The following is a 21821-nucleotide window of genomic DNA, read 5'->3' as shown; positions in this document are numbered from 1 at the left end:
TCACTATGTCTTATTAGGTTTGTACAATGCAGCAACCACTGTGGTTTGTTTTTAAAACGTCACTTCCCACAACAGCTCATATTGCTTCTTAGCATGATTCCCCTTTCCCATGTTCCTCAGCTCCCAAAGTCTGCATTGTCTCTTTTGCTGCCTTTGTTTGTGCATCAAAACACATCCTGTTACTGAAAGCGCTCCTGAGTCTTATGCTCAGCCCCTGCTCTAACACAACTCCATTGTCACAGTCTCTCTTTTCTGCCTCACACATTTAACACATCCCTGGCATTTCTCTCAGCTGATCCCACACAGCCTCAGCCTCCCCTGACCTGTCTTGGTGCCTCCTGCCAACTGAACTGCTGCCATCAGAAATCCAGAGCAGCATTTGGAACTTTTTGGTTAGACTGGTCTGACAAATAGTCCAATAGCCTAAATTTGAAAACTTCCTTTTCTTCCCTCCTTAAGGCTTCAATAGCTTAGAAGAGGATGGAATAGCTGAGATGTGACCTGGAATACCTGGCTCAACCCAGGAAATTTGCCATTTCAGACCACGAGAAGTCCTGCACACCACAGGACATCAGTGCCAGTTTATATAAACAAGTGTTATTAGCTGCTTCAGCAGGCTTATTTGTCATGTTTAGGAAGAAACACCTTTAAATGGCAAATTTCCTGGGTTGAGCCAGGTATTCCAGGTCACATCTCAGCTATTCCATCACCCAAATTGAACAGCTTTTCTCCCCACAGACAGCAAGAGCCCATTACACATCTCCTTTTTCTCCCTGGTAGCCATGCTGTAATTCACAAACAGCAGGAAAAGGCAGAGGTACAGATGCAGCCTTAGGACCAAAGAAGGGAGGTTTCAAGTGACTATTGACACACACAGGAGCGGGGAGGTTTGGGGTGGCACAGGTCACACCCTCTTGTCTGCAAGAGCAGGGGCAGCGCTTTGTGCCCGTGAATTTTGAAGAGCTGAGCCTCAGAAGCCAAGAGGAGACTGCAGGAGTAGGACAGCAAGGGAGGGAGGTGAAAGGAGCAATGAGATACTCATCCCTTCCAAACACAGATATTATTTGAAATAATAAAATATTATTTCAGGAATGATGCTAATGCATCAAGAAACTAAATCAAAGAAGTGTATTAAAGATTATGGACAGAGCAGAACACTTTGCACTCAATATAATTCAAATTTTTTTGGCCAGCTTCCACTTCTGGGCAGAAGCTTTAGGGGCATTCATAAAAACCTAATTAGAAAATAACATCTCTCATGAATTATTAGCTCTTCTCATATCTGGTTGTAATAGATTAAATTAAAGTCACAAAACCAGCAAAATATACTAAATCAATTAAAGACAAAATTTTATGTCAATCACAGTCTATTGCTTCCTCTTAAAACACTGAAAAAGAAATGGTTTATGTCAAGAAGCCTCTCTAGAAAATATTTGCTTTCCCATACAGGAGTGTTCAGAAGTTTCCAAAAGCCATGAGACTTGTATTTTCTCTCCCCTTCAGCACTAAGCACAACAAACCAAGTAGAAAACAGTTATAGGAATTAAAAGCGTCTCTTTTTGGTTTTGACCATGTATCCATCTATATGTTCCCATTCACTTAAATACGATGAGTGTGTATTTTTATTGGTGAAGACAGAGCAGAATTTGGCTTTGGTTGATCCAGGTCTATGCAACCATAATTTGCTCACCTGCTATTCAAATTCCGAACAAGATTGCTTCCCAGCGACAATTTTCACTCCCTTTGTAATGGGGATATCATAGGAATAATGTAAATTATTTCACCAAGGATTGCACAAGGTGCAAAGGAAAATCAGACCTTCAGCTGTGTCTCAGTGAGAAAAGGCTCTGCAGGAGCCCAGCAGCTCTCACTGCTCCCACACAGCCCCAAAAATGGCACAGCCACGTCTTTATCATTTCAAACCTCCAGCTCCCTGCTCGAGCAGCAGCTCCACATCACACAGTGCAATTTGAAATCCTGGCACCTGGCTTTCAATAATTCCCTGTTAGATTACTGTCTGTGGAAGAGCATATAACACAACTGCTACAAATGCTGGGAGCAAAATCTTCAATAACAACTTAGCGCATATGATAACTTTCCCAATTTCCTGCATCTACACCACCTATCTCTTTACTCTGGTCTGTAGCAGCTTGTTTCTTTATTGAACATCTGCCTTGGGATCCCCTGTCATAAAAAGTAATAAACACATCAATCCAAAAGAAAGAGTATTGCATGGTCCAAAACTACTTAACCAATCAAATTGGCAGCTGGTAGTATGAAACTAAAGGGATAAAACTCTGAGGTGCTTTTAATACAGTGTATTTCTAATGATATTACACACCTGCTGCCATTTTGCACACCTAGCTGCCTGAGTACTTCTAATAAGTTAATTATAGTTTCTAGCACCAATTATAGATTTCAACCTTTGTGGAAATACAAAGCAATGGGATTAATTTGTAAATCTGCTATCTCGCTGATATTTGACAGCTATTGCTTTGATTCTCCTTCCTACAAAATACAGATGGATTGTCTTGGGAAAAAAAAGCATTCTTTAACCAAATAATAATAAAAGAGCACAATAAAAATGCCTTGTAGCTTATTATCTACAGACCCCACAACTTGTAACTGTGACTGTAATTATAGCTGTTCGAGTTTCCCCTGCAGGTTTTGCTAAACAAACAAATGAAAAAGATACCCAAAAGGAAAAACCAAAGCAATTTGTGCTCTCCAGTTATCATTATATAAATATCCATAGATTACTTGCATAGAGAGAAGATCAGATCTAATCTTTCACCAGAGTTTCTTGTAAATTGGAAATTACATTTACTTCAGGTGTATACTGTTCACCCAGTTCATATCCAGCTGTAAATTAGAGCAGTTTTGCCTTTTGGGAGAAAAACCTCACTTTTGAAACGTGTCTTATTGACTGTGTATAGATTACCAGCAGCTGATCCATGGAGTAGATTTGAAGGTAGAATTGCCTATAGGCAACTTTCTTTATTGATTGTAGATTGATATCCAGTTGATTTTTTTAAAAAAGCAAAATAAAATAAAGATGCAATGTAATTGCCAACTTTTTGAAGGAGTAAGAGAAAGAGGGTGTCCAGGGAAGTGATGGAATCACCATTCCTGTAGGTGTTTAAAAGCTGTGTGGACATGGAATTTAATGACATGACAAGCGGTGGGCTTGACAGTACTGGGGATACTGGGGGACTCAACCCTAAAAGTCTTTCCCTCTCCAAATAAGTCCATGACCCTTTGATTGCCTCAGACAACACGGCTGTTTGAGAAGCTATTTGTTCTTCATCCTAACACCCACCTTAGCATGCCTGGGTCACCTTTCTTTGCAGTGTTCCCCTTGGTTCAGGAAGGTGAAGAGGGGAGGAAGGCTGTGGCCAGCAGGTACATGAACCTTCGGTACCTGCAGAGCCACGGAGGTTCCTGGGATGCTTCAGGATAACACAAAGGTCTGCATTAAAGTGCAGCCTGCCACACGTGTCCCTTAGCAAGATAAAGATCCTCATTTTGGGTGAAGCAGTTGTGAATACAGCGTTTGCCTTCAAAGCTTTATCACAGCAAAAGCCACAACACCCATGAATTCCCACTTGCTATGAGTTCAGGCTCTAATGTCACACCTATGTAGGTGAGCTGATTTTTGGTGGGACTGAGGGTCCCAAACCAGCCTTTCCCTTATTGGCATTAATAATGCCTCTCTTCCATTCTCATAAAACCACCAGAAACTTATTCTGTTATTCAATTCATTTTGGTTTAAATCAGTCCTTGTCCGAGCACACAGCACAATTGCAAACACACTTCTTTAGGAAACCATGTGAAATGATTTATTGTTATGAAAAACCTCTACTCAAAAGTTACAAAACTGAGATACCAAGCAATAGCTTGGATCCAGCAAAGCACTTACACATTTTCCCAATTGAAAATCATGCAATTTAAATCTAAATATACCCCCAAGCACACTGGTGGTTTGGGACTGAAAAGCTCAATGCCCAATCCAATTCTACTCAGTGTCACACTGACTATTAAAATCAAACATGAGTTAAGAATGTGCATCCATTGTGGGCAATTGCTGGAAGCTTATGGGAAACTGTTGTACAGCCAAAGCATTTTAAATAACATTCTCCTAGTTTTATTAGTGTAAAACAGAGAAAGCCCTGGTTTTCTCAGGTTTACCAGAAGGAGGTTGCGTGAACAGCAGAACTAATGAAGACTAATTTCCCATAAATTCAAGTTCTTGTCACCAGAATCCTGCCCCAATGGCCTCAGCACAGCAGTTCTGCTGTCTCCCTGGTGTTCAGTGTTTCCTCTAACAGGACACAGCCCCTGCTGTGGCTGACTGAGCAGAGGGACAGTGACAGGCACATCCTGCTGGTTCCTCCTCAGAGGGGACACTGCTATCTGTCACTCTTGTTTTGCCTCCTTCCCAACTTCACAAAACAATTTCAGAACTTCAGTCAATGAGACTTGTATTTTATTTCATACTTGGTTAAAGTTGGCCATAAATTCAACAGCCTTATGGACAAAGAGTTAAAAAGCACCAGAGTAAACAGAGCTCCCCAGCCAAGGGTACAAAGCCTTGTTCCTACAGATGGAGGAGCCCTGATGAAAAGTGTCCATGCCTGAACTTAATTCCTCTATTAATCACAGAACATATTCAATTATTTACTCTACCAAAGGCAAGACTTTGTGCAACACACCATATTAAACTCAGAAACATGGAGAAACTCTCCCACTTACCTTTCTGCTTTCAGGCATGTCCATCAGCTCCTTCCAGGCTCCTTGAGTTCCTGCCCACCACATTTCCAGCTCCCGTCTGTGCCATCCTCCTGGGCAGCTGGGAAATAAATGAAGTTTTTGCACCTGTGCTCCCATTTCCTGTCATCTCAGACTAGCTCCAGCTGTGGATAATCATGTCCACTGTGGGTTGGGCCTACAGAGGTGTGGCCTCTTGTGCATCAATAAATTGCAATTTTCCATAACAAAGAAATCTGTTCCTTTCCATTTGATGCCATTATTTTGATTCCTACCTAAGCCCACCTTATATGATAACCACCTTCATGGCTTAGAAAAGGCAAGTTGAGGACACGAGGAGACTACTAAAGCAAAAAAATAACCCAAAATAACTTTAGTGCAGGCATTTCCCAGATATCACTTAATTTTATCTATAGAAGAAGCTAATAAAGCATGTTCACCATTTGTAGAGTGCATAATATGATTAACTACTCCTTCCTACCTGGCACATCTCAGGTTTCCTGTAACAGCAATATTCAAATGAAAGTATTTAAGAGGAGAAATTGCTGTAGCAGCAAAAGATTATACACTGGCACACAGTTTGTGAGATGTCTATGTATTTTTTCACTGTTGTTCAGTTCACTTGCATCCCAAATTTTCAATATTGGTCTTTAAATAAAACACCTCACTCCTTGATGCTAGTGCTTCTTATACAGCTCTATAACATACACCCCAGTAAATAAACAGCATTTGAAATATATATAAAGTATTTTATCTCATTCCTCATGAAAACCCAGTAGTAGATAACTGTTCATTACAGCTGCCTCTGATTTGGGGCAGTTATTATCAGTTATTCTGATTTGGGGCAGTTATGATCAGTTATTCTGATTTGGGGCAGTTATTTGCATGCATGTAGCTCTTCATTGGTGTTTGAGGGTTTTTTTTCTCTCTAACTTTTGCATTCTCTCTGAACTGCTGGCAAGGCCACTTGCTTGAGGAGGGTGGAACTGAAGTGCAGCCCTTCCTTTCAGAGTACATTATTCAATGATGGGCAGGCAAAATTACTTCACTGGGTGTTTGTCTGCCCTCCTAATGGACATGAGGTCTAAACCCCTTTCCCTGCATGACTTCCCTGTGCTTAAGTACCTGAGTTCCCTGGCTAGAGTTTGTCTGCTTTTTAGCACTAGGCATGGCACAAAGATTTATGTTGCTCTGTGTGACCATACCAGCCATCCATCACTGTTAATTACAAAAAAATCTTTCTCCTTGTTTTTAAAAGCCCTTTGAATTAGCTTCCATTATGAAGCTGTATCACAGACGGTCAAATGTTGGTGAACAAGGAGAAGGCAAACATTCTTGAAAACACCTTTGTGATCTATCTAGGCTGCTATGTCAGGGAGAAAGTCAAGGGATTTAGGTGACTAAAGATGACTTTCCTCAGCCAAATTTAGCTGAAAGTTACACAAGCAAGTTACCTCATCTCTCTCCAGAGTCAATGAGAAGAGATGGACTTCTTCAGTGACAGTTCATGCTAACATGAAATAAATACCAAAGGCAGGTGGAGTGATTAAACCTCTGGAGATGCTTCTTGCTACTCATTCATTATGGAAACCATCTCAGAATATGGAGCTAATCATCAAAAAATCTTTGCTTAGATAAGATGAATGCTCATTTTCCCAGTGGTTCTAAAATTACAACCTTGTGTGTAAAAAGGGGGAAAAAAAAAATATAAAAATATCTGAGGAGAATTTATAAATTTCTGAACACAGTTATGCCACTTTAAAAACAAAAGTATTATTTTCTTCTACTGAAGGTGGGGAAATCATACTAAGAGTGAACATGACAGATAGTTTTGTCTGCCAGAAACAAAACTGCACAGGCTACCACTCTGCCTCATCTAGAGAATTTCCTTTAAAGTAGTTGTTTTCACCAAGGTAAAAAGAAATTACTTTATTTCTTTTCATAATAAGAAACAACAACAAAAAAGTATATTTAAACTGTGCCAAGTCCTTCCTAATGAGGGGTCTGTTTGTACATATTCTGCATCTTTCTAACTACCAAACCCATCCTATCCCTGTGCATCCACTGGGACCAAATTCATCCCAGATGCCAACAGCAGCCCTTGCATGGCTCTTGCTAGCTGTCTGACTGGGAAGGAGTTAAAATCCTAATTTTTTTATTGCATTTCACTTTAAAGATAACCCTCTTTTATTACAGCCTGCCTCAAACCCTTGCCTTGCACTGACACTGCTCAGCAGAGCGTTTGCTTTTCTCTTTACATCACACTTTAGCCAACGCTGTGTTTTATAAGATAAAATGATAAATGGCCTGACTTAAATGACCGCAGGGTATCTACTTTCCTGCTACTCCATTCAAAAGGTTTCTGTGAACATTTTACACACCTTATTGTGTGACTGTGGCTGTCTAATAGCAAAGGAAAAAATAGCCTCTGATGTCCACAGAGGCAGGGCATACCACACAGGTGCCATGTTTTACAACACCACTATATCTTGTCATTCAGAAGTGCTCCCTGAACAAATTGCCTGTCATATTTAAAGATAAAATCTGACAGTGCCAGAGCTGACAAGTAGTCCTCAACCCTGACATACAACATGGAGCTGAATTTCACTAGGTTCACTGTAGATGGATTTGTCTTTAGAGATTCACAGCAAAGCTAACTGCTGGCAGAGCAGCAAAAATTATTTCAAAACATTGCTAAGTGTCAGGCTTTATTAAATGGTTGCTTTAAAAAATGGGGCAAAAGCTTCTGTGTTAGATTTAGAAAAGAACTATGCAGAAATGTTTTTACATATTTTACTTCTACATAAAATAATGATTTACAGTGTTTCTAAATAATAGAAAATCCTGCAGTACATTTCAGGATTGCTCCTTAGCACTGGGATTTTCATTTACACTACAGGAACTTGTGTTCCTTTATCTTTTGCCCCGTGAGGCTCTGGAAGGTACGCACAGTAAATGAGAATTAGGAAGGAGTGGCACAGTGTTGAGCAGGGCCCATCCCCTGCTCAGGTGGTGGCTGGGGGCAGTCAGAGGCTGCCCTGGGAAGCAAACACTGATGTTCACCCGTGGCAACACCCAGGGAACAGAGGATGGAGGCTACAGAGCTAAAACACAAGTGGCACTGGCAGATGGGCAGAGGCAGGGCAGGTACTCCACAGGAATGTTGAAATCCCAGCCTGCAACTACGTTCAGATTAGCCCCTTTTTGTTCTCTTTTGGGGTTCTGAGGGGTAAAGAGCCACATACACATTCATTTGCTTATGCAGCTCTTTGTAACCATTTTATACCTGCACATTTAACTCCCTCCCTGGCCACAGAATGCAAACTTTTGACTGTGTAGCTGGAGAGAGTTTTCTGTTCCTGTTTATTAACCACTAACAAGGAGCTACATGTTTGTTCTCAAAGGGGAGAAAAAGGCATAAAACATTATCTGCAGTTCAATGTGCCACGTTGTGTCAAACCATCTCACAATGACAGCCTCGATGTCGAGATGTCCTTTCACCCCTGCTGCCAGCTGAGTGCTGAACTGATGTAAAGGGATGTGCCAGCAACAGGGCCTGCCTGCCCCTCCCCAGGCACCCCTGCACTGCCCCACCACCCTGCTGCTGCCAGAACCACGAGCTGGAGGCAAAAAAACAGAAAATACCAGGGGGGAAACAGGCCAGGACACAGCTGCAGGTGGTCAGCAGGTGTCCCACAGAGAGCAGGTGAGGGCAGGCAGGACACCAGGGGAGCTGAGTGCCATCAGCAATCACAGGAGAGCTGCCACAGAGGCAAAAATCTCAAAATCACAGAATGGAAGAGACCTCAGAGATGTTCCAACCCCCTGCACTGGGCAGGGACACCTCCCCTAGATCCCATCCAAACTGGCCTCCAACACTTCCAGTGCTGGGACATTCCCAGCTTCCCATGGCAACCTATGCCAGCCTCATCACTACCACTGAGTTATATTCCTTCAAGGAAAGGGACCCTCATCACTGGGTCAAGGCCAGCAGTGAGTGCAAATACCTATAAAAAAGCTGGGAAAGAGACCAGGAGAGTAAGAGGGAGAATTGTGCCCTCTCCCAGAGCAGGTAACAGCAGGAAGGTGAGAGCAGGGGCTGCAGCCACTTCTGAAGGGGTTCAGGTGCTGCCATGCAAGCTGAACTTGTGACAAGCCAGTGCTGATGTAGGAGTCTGGGCCAGCAGGATTCTGCAAGTGTCCAAAATGGATGATTGACATCAGTTAAGTCAGGATCAATGACTGCAGAGCCCACTGCTACATCTTGCATCTAAAACTGACATGTGCAGAAGGCTGTGGAATTACAAAATAGAAAATTAAGTGGTTAGAGACAGGCAAAACCTCAGCTACAGCCCCCACCTCCAATTTATATTTCAGCCACAGACCGGCCATGAAAATCAGGATCTGAGTTTAAGCATAATGGTCAAAAATGCCTTTCTGTGAATCAGTAATCTGGGAATCAGAGGGGCGAACAAGCTCACCCAGCTTTTGTTCAGATACACACGAGCTCAGTGGTGGCTCTAATGCCCTCTGACTGCTGGGATCTCCTGTCCCTGCCCAGCCATGCTGTCCTCCCTGTGCTGGTGACCCTGGGGCAGGTTTGCTGCCAGTGTGCACAGTCCTGGACAGTGTGGGGAAATAACGTGTGAGCATGACAGGAAGAAAGTTCAGGAGCAGACACAGCTCAGTGTCCCCAATGAAATCACCCCTGCCCAGCCCTACCCCAGCCCCTCAGCTGAGACCTGTGCCATGGGACACAGCAAAGAACCAGCCAGGTATGGAAGAATTCTGAATTCTAAGTGCAGCTCTAACTTGAATTTGGCAGCCTCTTCTGAGTGCCTCTTTTATTGTACATCTCACCTGGGCCCCTGGACTGCTACCCCAGGAGTGGCTCTTGTGTTTTTCATCTGTTGCATAAAAATATCTGCTGCTGTCACAAGGCCAAGAAGAAAATCACCCAGACTTTACTAGGGTGACCCACACAGGGATGCTTCTCACTGTTTGCAAAGAACAGCCCCTCAGATGAATTTCATTTTCTCCCTCACAGAACTTTTCTACAGCATGGACATATCCACCAGTCATTACACTACAAAAATCTCCCCAGTACTCCATCATCCTGTTTCCTACAAGGCATGACTTTGCCTTAGAAACAGTGTTAGCAAAAGATGTAATTGTCATTCTCCTGGGCTGCATCAAATCTTATTTAAGGATGGATCTCCTCTCAATTTCTCTTAGAGGCACTTTACCCTAGAGAGAACCAATCCATTATTGGAAGGAGATGTTCTGACCCCATTAGCTGGGCAGATGTGTGTTTGAACTGCAGACCTCTGAGCATCCTCAATCCTGAGCCAGCTCAGGCAGTGCTGTGTGAGGGGAGGCATCCTCAGAGATCCCTTTGCATCCTGCTCTGTACCAGCAAGGGCTGAATGCACACTGCAATAGGCACCTGGGAGATCACTGTGCCCAGCAGCTCATTGAAATGGGGGGATTTAAGGGTATGCAGATAAATATAAAATGCTGGGAAGTGTGACTTTGGATCTCTGCTGTGTTTTTTAAAAAAGCATTGGAGAGAAATTCCTTATGATTTATAATCCTCATATTGGCATGTACAAAAAAATCCGTGTGTTATATTGAATTTTTTTTTGAAAACTGCTCTGTTCCAAGCTTGCTTAGTGCATATTTGACTCTGCCCCCCTGAGAAAACCAGAAAATGCATAATACAAGCATTTGCAACCTTTAAAAGTGGAAATGTCATAACTTAGTCTTAGTTAGTCAGTTGTGGCCCTGACTCTAATGAAAGTGATGTTGTCCAATATGCTTTGCTCTTCATTGATTTTTCTTCTATCAGCTGGGAGTTCTGGTAAAAGAACAACAGATCTAATAATATCAGCAAAGCAAAGCAAGTAAGGAACAGTGAGCTCTTCAGTATATACAGGTCAAGCCACGATCAATTTCCAGATTTGAAATTTTATTTTTGAAATATATGTTTAATACAAGATCTTGTTCTAAGTCTATCAAAGCTTGTATAGTTTCGAGTTCCTGAATGACTGCTTTATCAAGTAGCCCAGACTTAGGCCCCAGAGGTTAAGCAATAGAGGAGAAATAAAAATAACCTATAAGTTTCTGCAGCTAGTTGAACCCAGCAACAGCTCCTTAAACCACTTTTACATTCCTAGAGTTTGACATACCATAAAGCCATGAGATACATTGAAAAGCTATGAATTTGCTAAGTAGGATTTCTCTTCCTCTTGTTCTTAGAGGCCATTAAGTTTATTGGATGTTAGAAAAATACTTGTAAACAGCAAACATGAAAGCATATGAAAAGCACCCTTTATTTTCACCCTAATAATTAACATGCAACTAGGAATAGGGTAACAGAAATCCAATTAATGAAGGGCTGTTAGTTCCAAAATCTTAGTGATAATTATGCAGCAAGTTTCATACAGACCATGAAATGTCTGAAATGAAATGAAGCATAATTGTGCAAAGAAGGCATCATATAGATTAGATGAAAACTGGCACATATGTCTTTAGCAGATAAGCTGATTCAGTTACAAACTCTAAAATCATACTCTGGGCCCACTGAAAAAGCAAGAATCCAGAGTGATAGAAGCTTTCTTTACTTCTTTTTAACTATTTACAAACTCAATGTGATTCTTCTGGTTTGAGATGATGGTTCTTTTATATAAATGATCTTGGAATAAAAACCTAACACTTTTAAAAATGTTTAGCAAAAACTCACTTTGAACAATGATCGTATGACCACAAAATACAGACATTGGCTGATGGATAAACTGCACATCTGCAACTTCAGCAATTTAACTTGAGACCTTTGAGACCAGAAATGAACTCTCATCACCAAATGAAAAGAATATCTTTCAGCTATAGCAGGGTGTGTAACCTTATGATATTTGCACCATTTTCAGGGTAGTGACTGTAGCTAACAGGGTGCAAGAGCCTTTATGGTGAAAAGACAACAAGTCTGTCTCCTCAAGGAGAATTTAAGTTCTCATGACAGATTTCCTATAGAAAGAATGGAATTAGGGTAAAATTCAAAATTCAGCAAACACTGAATCCTGATTAGTCTCTGCCTCAATTAAGACCAGTTGCTCCTGAATGGAGATGCTGGGAGAGCATCTGAACCCCCACAGAAATGTTCTTGAGTCTCCTTGTGCTTGTGTCCCTCCAGCAAAGGCCCTGATTATTGCATCTTCTTTTTTCTGAAAGGTCACTACTGCCATGTGCTTTATCTATTGTTAGGAAAAGTTAAGGAAAAGTATGCTCTGAGAGTAAAAAAAGGGGGGAAAAGGAACAGCTCAAGGCACTCTAGATCCCAGGGACACTCATCTTGGTTTTTCTAGACATGTGTAAGATATGTCACAATGGATTGTAAGAAATGTTTCAGACTAACACTGGTTTTGCAAATGGGTCTCCATACAGATTTTACTTAAATCAATTAAACCTTTTCTAAAGCCAAGGAAAGAATGTTCTAGGCTAAGAAATCAAATTTCTCATCTCTTGGACGCCTTGCTGACTCTGAGCTGGAGTGTGTGTTAATAATGCTCTCTGTCAACTGTTTTACTTGGAGACTCCATTCCATCCTGGCCAATTTTATTCAAGTTTCCATCACCTCTTGGCTGGAATCTACAAATGCAGAACAATTTGCACGCACAGCCTTTGGCCTTAAGGGAACTTGAGGAATTACAGAACACTGCAGAGCACCTCAGCCACGTGGCCATGGGCACATCAAACCCCTCTGCTGATCTGTACAGTGGCTCCTGCCAGAGCATCACAGGGAATCTGCAGTGCCAGTCCTTGCCTTGCTCTCCCCTCTAACCTGGGATGGCAAGGACACAGCTTTCCTGGGAAAGAGACACCTAATGACTATTCCTCTGACATAACAGAACCCTACACAAAATCTGATGTGGGTGAATATAAACCTGTGAAAAGAAATTCTTTAGAAACAACAGACATCCCAAACCTCACTACCTCCCAGTCTGTGTACAAGACACAATTCTTTGACATTGCCTTGTTATAATGACTACACATGTTCTAAATTGCAAGCTCTGCTGCAGCAAACAGGGAACAAACAGTTTATGCACTCAAACAGGCTGATGGGTGGTGGTGGGCACTGAGCTCCTACCACTCACACAATGTAACGTTTTGTGTCAGACATGGGAAGCATAAGGCTGCTCTGCCAGAAAAATGTGTTCTAAACCTAGCAGAGCCATATTTTTTTGCTGAAGGAAACACTATTACAGCGAGTAGAAATCAGTCAGACTCATTTATGATATGAGTCTTACCAAAGGCACAGAAATTATTCTGCCTTCTTTACTAGAAGATTTGCAATATGACCAGTATTTAATTATATCAAGAAAAAACAAACCCTCTACTATCAATTTTATCTATTTACCATTATTAACTTGCCAGCATAGGCAGATGAGGATAACCATGCATTTGGACTTGACACACAGCAAGGTTGTGAGCAACGTGCCAGTGAGGAGTAGACTCAGCATCTTTGAGTGTGCTGCTTTGATGAAGTTCTTCTCTCACTATTTGCTATATAGAGAGCTTACAGAAACCAATTTTGTCACCTATGCACCTTAAATTCCATGAACTGCAACTATGAGGTATTGAAAACAAGAACTAACGCCTTCTGAAAGGCAAATGACAAACGGATTCTTTAAGCAGTTTGTTTGATAAATGTCAGTAAATTAGTAAATGCATAACACAAACTTACATATCACTGTATATTTTGCAGAGTTCTATAAATAGGTCTTAATAAAAAGTAGCACTACCTAATGAAAAAATAATCAAAATAACCTAATGAATTGGTTTCAAAAGAAATGTACTTCAGGAAATATCTGATACACAATTCTAAAGTTTTTTCACTTAAAGGTCACATCAGCCTAACAAAGAACAAAACTAGTTAATAACATTACTGTTAATACTGAGACAAAAGGGAAAGAAGGGGCATCAGTCAATAGAGGAACAGCAATAAAAGAATAGCGGAATTCTTTGATGTTGGATAATAATTTATTAGGATGTTCATCAAAATAGCTGGTAACACAGTGCTCTCAGTAAAGTACTACCAGACTACCAAATAAGTACCAGACCAAAGTGCTAACAGGTGCATAACCAGCATTCCAGTTTGCTTCAGCAACTCACCTTCACCTTGGTAAAAACAGTACAAATACCAACAGGGTATTTTCTTAAGAGTTTCCTAATACAGCAGCTGTAGCACCTTGTGGGGCATGCAGTGGAAATACTTAAAACAGATCTAGAAGAGTGGGGATAGTATTATATTGCATCACATTATACACTGCATATTCTCCATGGAATCATTTAATTCCAATAAAATCTGTCTTTCCCATTGAGAGATCAGGGAGTTGGAATGTAACTAAAAGATTCACTGGAAAGTTTTAATCAAACCTTTCAGGAGGTCTGAAAGGTCTGTATTATATGAGATGCATTATTGTATGTTATGCAATTAAATATTGTGCTAAATATGGCATGAATAGGACAGATTCCAGCTCAACTTTCAGATATAACTTTGGAGGACAACAAGTTCTATGAGAGCATCTTTGCTCTGTAAGCTGAGCTGATTTCTGGCAGTGATAGAGATATGGCAGTGACAGAGGGTTACATAACACTCATTCCAGTGCTGGCACTCAGATCCCAGCTGCACTTTGGACCTCTGCCTCAGTTTCTCTGTGTAAAGCATCCTGATATTTTAACATAAAGAGCCACTTTTACAATACAGTACAATTAGAGAAATCAGTGAAGTTTTTGAGGAAAGGGACACTGGAAAATGTCTTTGTCTTTCATATGTTACACCTTGAGGGTTACAATGAACTAGGAAAAGCTAAAAACTTGTGACAATGAAGAGGTGATTTCACTGCATTTGTTTTTTCTTTTTTTTTTTTTTTAATGTAGACATTCATCTTCCCTAAGAAACAAAGCTTCTCAAGACACACTGGAGAGCAAAATGCTCACGTCATACATGCTTAGTTTCAAAGTTATGTTGCTATTCCAAGAGAGAAATCAATGTATACTATATTAAAAGCAATCATCACAGTCCTTCAAATGATTGGAGAGCTTAACTTTGAATGCAATTCAACCTAATAGAGGCTTTAATGGCTTTTGACAGATTGTTCCACTGATCAAGGGACATGTATGAAAATAACTGCCTACCAAGCCCTGATTTGATTTTAAGAAAAGAAAACTGAAGGTTAATGGTAAACAGAAGTTGATTGTTCACATTTTCACTGAAATAGCTCTATCTGACCTGTTCTTAGAAGCAGAGGAATAAAGGATAATGGGAATCTTATACACCTGACTTTTTGCTTTAGCCTGTAATCAAGGGGACTAATCAGACCAAGATGTGTTGGCATGAAAGCAAGTATTTGACGATAGGGAGGGGGAGGAGAACAACTTTTGTGACCAAATTCTTGATCATCATGGACAAGCCCTGTAAAACCAGTGGAGATTTAGAGGACGTAAACCAAAGACAAGCCCTGTAAAACCAGTGGAGATTTAGAGGATGTAAACCAAAGCATAATACATCCTTTTGGATTATGAATGTTATCTCCTAAGCAACAAGAAGAGAAACAGGAGTTCCCATGATTTGCGAAGTGCTCATGCGTAAATATCAGCATTTTAATGTGCTAATTTTACTGGTTATTTCTTGGCTTTTATTTTACAGGTTATTCAGCCAGTTCTGTAGCCTTTCTATGTACAGTGGTTTTGTAATTGTATAAATTATCTTCTCTTGTTCAACGAATGCCCTCAGGCTAAGATGAAGAGGACGAATGTAAATGAAGGTGAAAGCCCAGCCACAATGAAGAGTCAGTTTGGGCAGGACAGAGAGCAGAGGTTCTGTTCAGGATTGCCTGAATGTAAATGAAGGTGCAAGCCCAGCCACACTGAGGTGAAGAGTCAGTTTGGGCAGGACAGAGAGCAGAGGTTCTGTTCAGGATTGCCTCTGCCTGCACAGCTGGGGTGAGCCAGGACAGGGCAGGATGGGAGTCCTACAGAACAATGAATGCTGGTGGTTTGGCCAGTCCTTCATCAGTCCCTAGCAGCTCCCACCCTCTAAAGGCAGAATATTGCAGCCCTGAACTTTTCACTCTATGGGGAGTGCAGTGGGTGTCTGGTTTTGATGAGGAACCTCAAGCAAACAGGTTCTTCTCGTCTGGCCCTTCCCTGTGTCAGATCACTGTCCTGGTGGGACAGGACAGAAGATGAGCTGCAGCAACCTGAATCTCAAATGAGAAGCAGAGTGTCTGGAGGTACTCACTCTGTGGAGCTGTAGCAGGACAGAGGTGGAGGCTGAAGCTGGGGATGAGAGTTTCTCATCCCTGCTGCTACAGTGGAACAACCATTCTTCCCAGCTCTGTAACCTTGGTGTGAGCTGAGAGTGGTCAGATCCCAGCAGAAAGCTGAGGACTGGCTGTCAGGGGCAGGGAGGGGTTCAGGGAGCCAACATTAACTTTGCACCAGGTGGTAACAATTAAGAGAGAGATCCTGACCTGCACTGTACAAGTTTGAGCTCAATGACTCCCATATGAGTCCAGTTAATGAAGTTGTGGCCTTGAAAAATCACATCCCTTGGGTCTCCTGTGCATCCCACCTCATCTCCCTTGCCCTGCTCTCAGCCCAGCTTAGACACAAGCCTAAGCCTGGCCTGGTTCAGTATCCAACAGCCCAAACTCCACTGCATGGCACAGGACTAATGGAACAGCACTGCTGTAACTGAGAAAGGAGCAACGCCAGCTCTGAACACACTACAATATTTTAATAATATTTTTATTTCTATGCTATGACTTGAATGGAATCCCTGAATCTGCCCCTCTGCATTAAGTAGTCCAGCATAATTTTATATTGCATCTTGTACCACTGTCAGTGAACCTAAAACCATATTCAGATGATAATAAGACAACTGGTTTGGATATTTGTTATGGTGCATGTTACCCATCCTGCACAGTTTTCAGTCAGTGATTACTCATGGCATTCTTATTTACCCTTTAAATAATCAGAACCTGCTGTAAAGCTTAGAACATAAGTATTATGCCTTTAAAATCTACTGTATTGAGATTAATTTTATTTATTTACATAACCTTTTCAACAGAAGAAAAGACCTATGGGATAAAATATTTTCATATACACGGATGTGAACAAAGCATTATAAAAACATCTCTAATTACATTGCATAACACAGCAGTTTTCTATCAAATACTTAAAAACAGTCTGTATCTTTCATCCCCCAAATTACAGAAACAATAAAAGTTTTTCATTTTCTGCCAACATTTTCTTTCTATCAGTGTAAAACCAACTCTGTATCAGATTTATAAAAGAAAGCCCTTGCCTTGAGCATTTCATTTGTACTGGTTCCATGTTTAGTCAGTAGCTTTTGTAAAATTGATGAATATTGTCTAAAGGCAAGTGCAGACAGGCAAACAGATCTGTATCTTCTGCAATCCATTTAGCCTGACACACACGTGCAAGTGAACTATTTTACCTCAATTCAGCCCTGGCTGATGAAAAGTAAATGTAAGCAAAATCGTGAACTTCACCATTTTAAAAGAGCCACTGAATTTAATGTCAGAAGTTAATTTATGCTCTCACCTCTTCCTTGAAAAAACTTGACCTTGGTCCTCGTGCTTCTAAAGCATCCAGGCTTGGAAAAAATTGCAGTACATAGAACATTAATTAGAGGCTGTGTCTTCCAACCCTTTCAAAAAGGAAATGGGTTATCTAATGCTGGAATATAAATGGATTGCTAAAGAATCATTGAAACAAGCTAAATTATAACTACTTGAATAAAATAAAGAAATCTTCAAAGTATTTATCAGCTTCTAACACATAATCTAAACACAGCAATAATTTATGGTTGATCTCTCAAGGTTTTTTTATATATATTTACCTTTAACTGTGTTCTCCTTTTGGGGTACCCTTTGGCATTACTCTGTGCTTCAAATAGTTCCACCACCTTACTCATGTTATTGCTATCAACTCCTGTGGGCTTTGGCAATATGAAATCTTCTCATACTTCTGCATTCCAACTGAAAACAATCAGGTTATACTGATTTTGATGATGCAAGACTGGAATGCAACACAGAGCCCTAAACCACTTGATTATTGGTATTTTGGCAGTCCTATTCCAAAGGTATTAATTTGTCCATATCATTGCTAACCATGGCTCAGATAAGTGGGATCTGACTGCACTGAGACCAATACCAGTTCAGCTAATCCACGACCTTAAACCTTCAAGCATAGGCAAGACCTGGGAACATGTATTCTAAAAATTCTGTTATTACTGCCAGCAGTCTCCTAATAGGTTTGGGATTGTTTTGGTTTGGTTTTATTTTTACTGCTGCTGGAAATAATTATTTGCCAATCATTTTTTAATAGCTTTGCCTCCACTTCAGCTACAAACTCCATCATTGATGTGCCTTCTCTCCCCTTTGTGGTGGTCAGATTTCTTTCAATAGCGTGATCCCCATGGATTTTAGCAGTGCTTAATTAAACACAAAGTAATCATAACATAACAGCATAAATAAACAGCCCCCCTAAACATTGTGCTAACACTGTTACAACATTAATTTGCCTGAATTCATATTGCTCATTTCCAAAGCAATATCTGTTTCTGAGAACTGCCTTTTCAAAAGCAGAATTCCCACATCTTCAGCTAGCTTTTCTCTGAGCAATCTCCAAAGCAAACAGTGTTTAGTGTGGCACTAATCCAAATATGCCCAGCTTTAACTAGCGCAGGGAAGAGAAAGCTGGCCCATAGCTGTATTAGCAAATGTTATGAAATCTATGGCACAAGAGACAACAGATAAATGAGTGGATCATGGTAATATTATCAAACCTAGTTTAAGTAATAACTTATTCTTCAGAGAGTCTTTACATTCCACAGGATAATGAAAAGTTTTCACAGAAACCCCGGACTATGATGGAAACACTTGATTCAGGTATTTATACTTTTGCTGGCACAGCTTTACATAAAGTCTTATGAGGCACAACCTCTACTTGATATAATTGTCCTGGCAAAAGCTGGTAGGTGTGGACACAGTTTTATACCACTAAAACTGAATTTTTACTGGCACAGCTTCCTTAGCTCCAGGGAGGTCTGGCATATGTTATACTGTCAAAAGCACAAATTTCAGGAGCACAAGCCTCATCCACACATACAGCACTTTGCCAGTACAGAAGCTGGTGTGTTCTGGGTGAGCTCAGCCTCAGCAGACTTTAAACACCACATTAACACAGGAGGCATATTCATTTCTTGGTGGCAATGTCAAACTCTGAACCTTACTGGCTTCTTTGGTAATACAGCCTGAGTGCTTTTTCACCCTAATGATTTTCTGCTTTTTCTGGCAGAGTTGGACACCAGCCCAACCAGTTCAGATAAAACAGCAATTTACCAAAATAAAATTTTCTATCTTATTCAGGAGCACCAGTTCAGATAAAATAGCAATTTACCAAGACAAAATTTTCTATCTCATTCAGGAGCACCCTGTATCATCCCGCACAGAATTGTTCTTTTTATAGCATGTTACTACAAAACATCACAAACAGTTTCCTTTTTCACAGTTTTTGGGTTTGTGCTCATAGATCTCACATGATGCTGAAATACCCAATATCACACAACCTAAATCCAGTTTCTCAGAGAACCAAACAACCTAAATGGAAGGTCTTACTTAGGTCCATCACTCCTTTAGGCAATGTACTGGGAAACCTGACCTCAGAGTAGGATTCACCATATGCAGAAACAAAGCAATGATTAGGAACTGAATTCTGAATTCCAGGGAGCCCAGGAGGTACAGATTCACATCAGAAATCTCTCCTAGTAGTACTCTGTTGCCATGAGGCAAAACAGTAAGGAAGTCCTGGGATCTGTGTTAGAATGCTCCTACAGAATCCCTCACCTGAAAAAATGAAAAATGCTCTGTGCAGGCTGTGGAGTCTCCCTCACAGGGAACATTCCAGAACTGTCTGGACACAGCCCTGTGCCTGTGCTCTGGGGAATTCTGTCTGAGCAGGGAGGTTGGACCCGGGAACCCACTGTGGTCCCTTCCAACCTGCAACATTCTGTGAGTCTGTGATTCACAGATACCCCTGGGCTGCAGGGTCAGTGGGAATTAGAGTGGAGGAGGAGGGAACTAAGGCTGATGTTCTGGACTTCAGGTCTTAAAAAACACACACTTCTCTAATTTGGGGGCTGGTCCTTTTTATTATGAGACAGTAACTAAGCTACTGTGTAAAGACTGGTAAAATCTGCATTGACACATAAAATAACATACAATCAAGAAATCATAAAGCTTAAAAGATTCATGATAACAAAGCTTCTCCCCAGATGACCAGCATCAATAATTCCAGGCTGGAAGGTCGCTCGCTATTCTATCCATTGAACAAGATTTTGTAGATAAGCAATTACTTCCTCTAGATCATATGGCAGAGGCATATTACATTCATCATCATCTGTCCAGAAGGGATGGCATTCTGGTCTCTGGTCCTCTGGCAAGCTCTCTGCTGCATCTGACTGGCATCTGAAAAGAAAGGTAAGCAGATAAACCACTTAAGTAAAACTGCATCAAGAAACTGAATACTCAGCAAGGATACATCTGAGCATTAATTTAGAGAGAAAGATGATAAAAAAAAGAAATACGACATCTTCTGACACCAAATGGATTGCACATTTCCAGTGAAGTTGATTTCTGTTGTAGGCTTTGTATTTTCTATAGGGATTTCTCAAAAAGCCAATCACAGAGAAAACTCAGTTAGTGTTCTTTTATATGGTGAATTATTTTTTCATTATCTCAGCTGTTATTTAAAGTATGTGATTAAATCATTATCAGATTTAAATGTTTGCTGGTTTCCAATGTATTACTAGATTATTGAGAAAGATTAAACTGAATTTACTGCATTAAGGTCAGGGGGGATAGATTAAACAACATTAAAGAAGCCAGACTAGCTTTGTAGATTCTGGAGATTTACAAGTGTATCAACCTGCTTAGCACTGAAAAAGGCAATATAAAAAGAGAAAATTCTATAAAGAAAAATGGAAATGGAGGTTAATAACAACTTCCAATGATGAATGGGCGGGCAAAACTTCAATAAAATTAAATTAAGAGGCCAGTGTATGTTAGTCCCCAGAGAAAATGTTTAAATTACAATGTTTTTTATTAAATGGATTATTCATCAATACTAGTGAAGTCTAATTATAATATTAAACTGAACTGCAGCCTGCAGAGGAAAGTTTTTATAAGTGGCAACCATCACATCTCTAAAGATTAGACTAATACATGCCACATCAAAAACATTGTCACAGCTCAAGGAGGATTTCTCCCCCCCTTTATTCCCTTCCCCTCAAATAATTTGCACATTACTGATTAATTAGTTAATATTTACAATGGGGAAAAAAAGAAAAATGCTGAGAATTACCCTAATTTTGGCACATACTGCAGGTCTATCTAGGTCTTCAAAGAGATAACAACCAAATTGCAGAAATGCACTTTTTTTTCTTATATGACATTTTTTAAAATTTGTCTTCTATAAAGCATATAATTTTTGTAAGAACTTTAAAGCTGTTTTAAACATATATCCACCTTTCACCTCAGTAGAATGAACTCTAACCATACTGACACTCTCAACTTCCTTGTCCACACCATTGACCTTCTGGAAGAGACTGTTGCCAAATGAAAGATGTCTTCTTCTCCTGGGGATTATTAATAGCAGTGTAATCCCCATGAGCAAACATCCTTCAGCTTTACACCCATGTTGGTGGGTGGTTAATTGCTGCACCAGCATCCTGGGCACTCAATCCATCGTACATTACACTGCAAGGACAGTATTAACACAGAGCATTCCAATATATCTTCAGCTCTCCACATCAGCCCCTGATAATAGCATCTGTTAACATGCACTAAGTACTATTATGTAGCACATCACTTCATAAATAATAAGATTAGCCGACCTCAGGGCCCTGGGAAGAGTAATGTGTTTAAATGTTCTCATTATTTATTTAAAACAAGAATTAAAGGAACAGA

The 21821-nt window shown here is 40.5% G+C and overlaps 1 protein-coding gene across 3 annotated transcripts in view; it reads right to left on the bottom strand.

Annotated features, from left to right (window-relative positions):
* Positions 1–15614: 15614 nt before the first annotated feature.
* Positions 15615–21821, bottom strand: part of FTO (FTO alpha-ketoglutarate dependent dioxygenase) — a 227662-nt gene continuing 221455 nt past the window's right edge. For all 3 annotated transcript variants that reach the window (XM_063167787.1, XM_063167790.1, XM_063167788.1), the window contains one exon: positions 15615–20321. In XM_063167787.1, coding sequence (XP_063023857.1) covers positions 20168–20321 — 154 coding nt within the window. In that variant the 3' untranslated portion in view covers positions 15615–20167. The remainder of the gene's footprint in view (positions 20322–21821) is intronic.

This window comes from Melospiza melodia, chromosome 13 (assembly GCF_035770615.1).
Source record: "Melospiza melodia melodia isolate bMelMel2 chromosome 13, bMelMel2.pri, whole genome shotgun sequence".
Taxonomy (NCBI): Eukaryota; Metazoa; Chordata; class Aves; order Passeriformes; family Passerellidae; genus Melospiza; species Melospiza melodia.
This window is presented reverse-complemented; position numbering and strand designations above follow the sequence as displayed.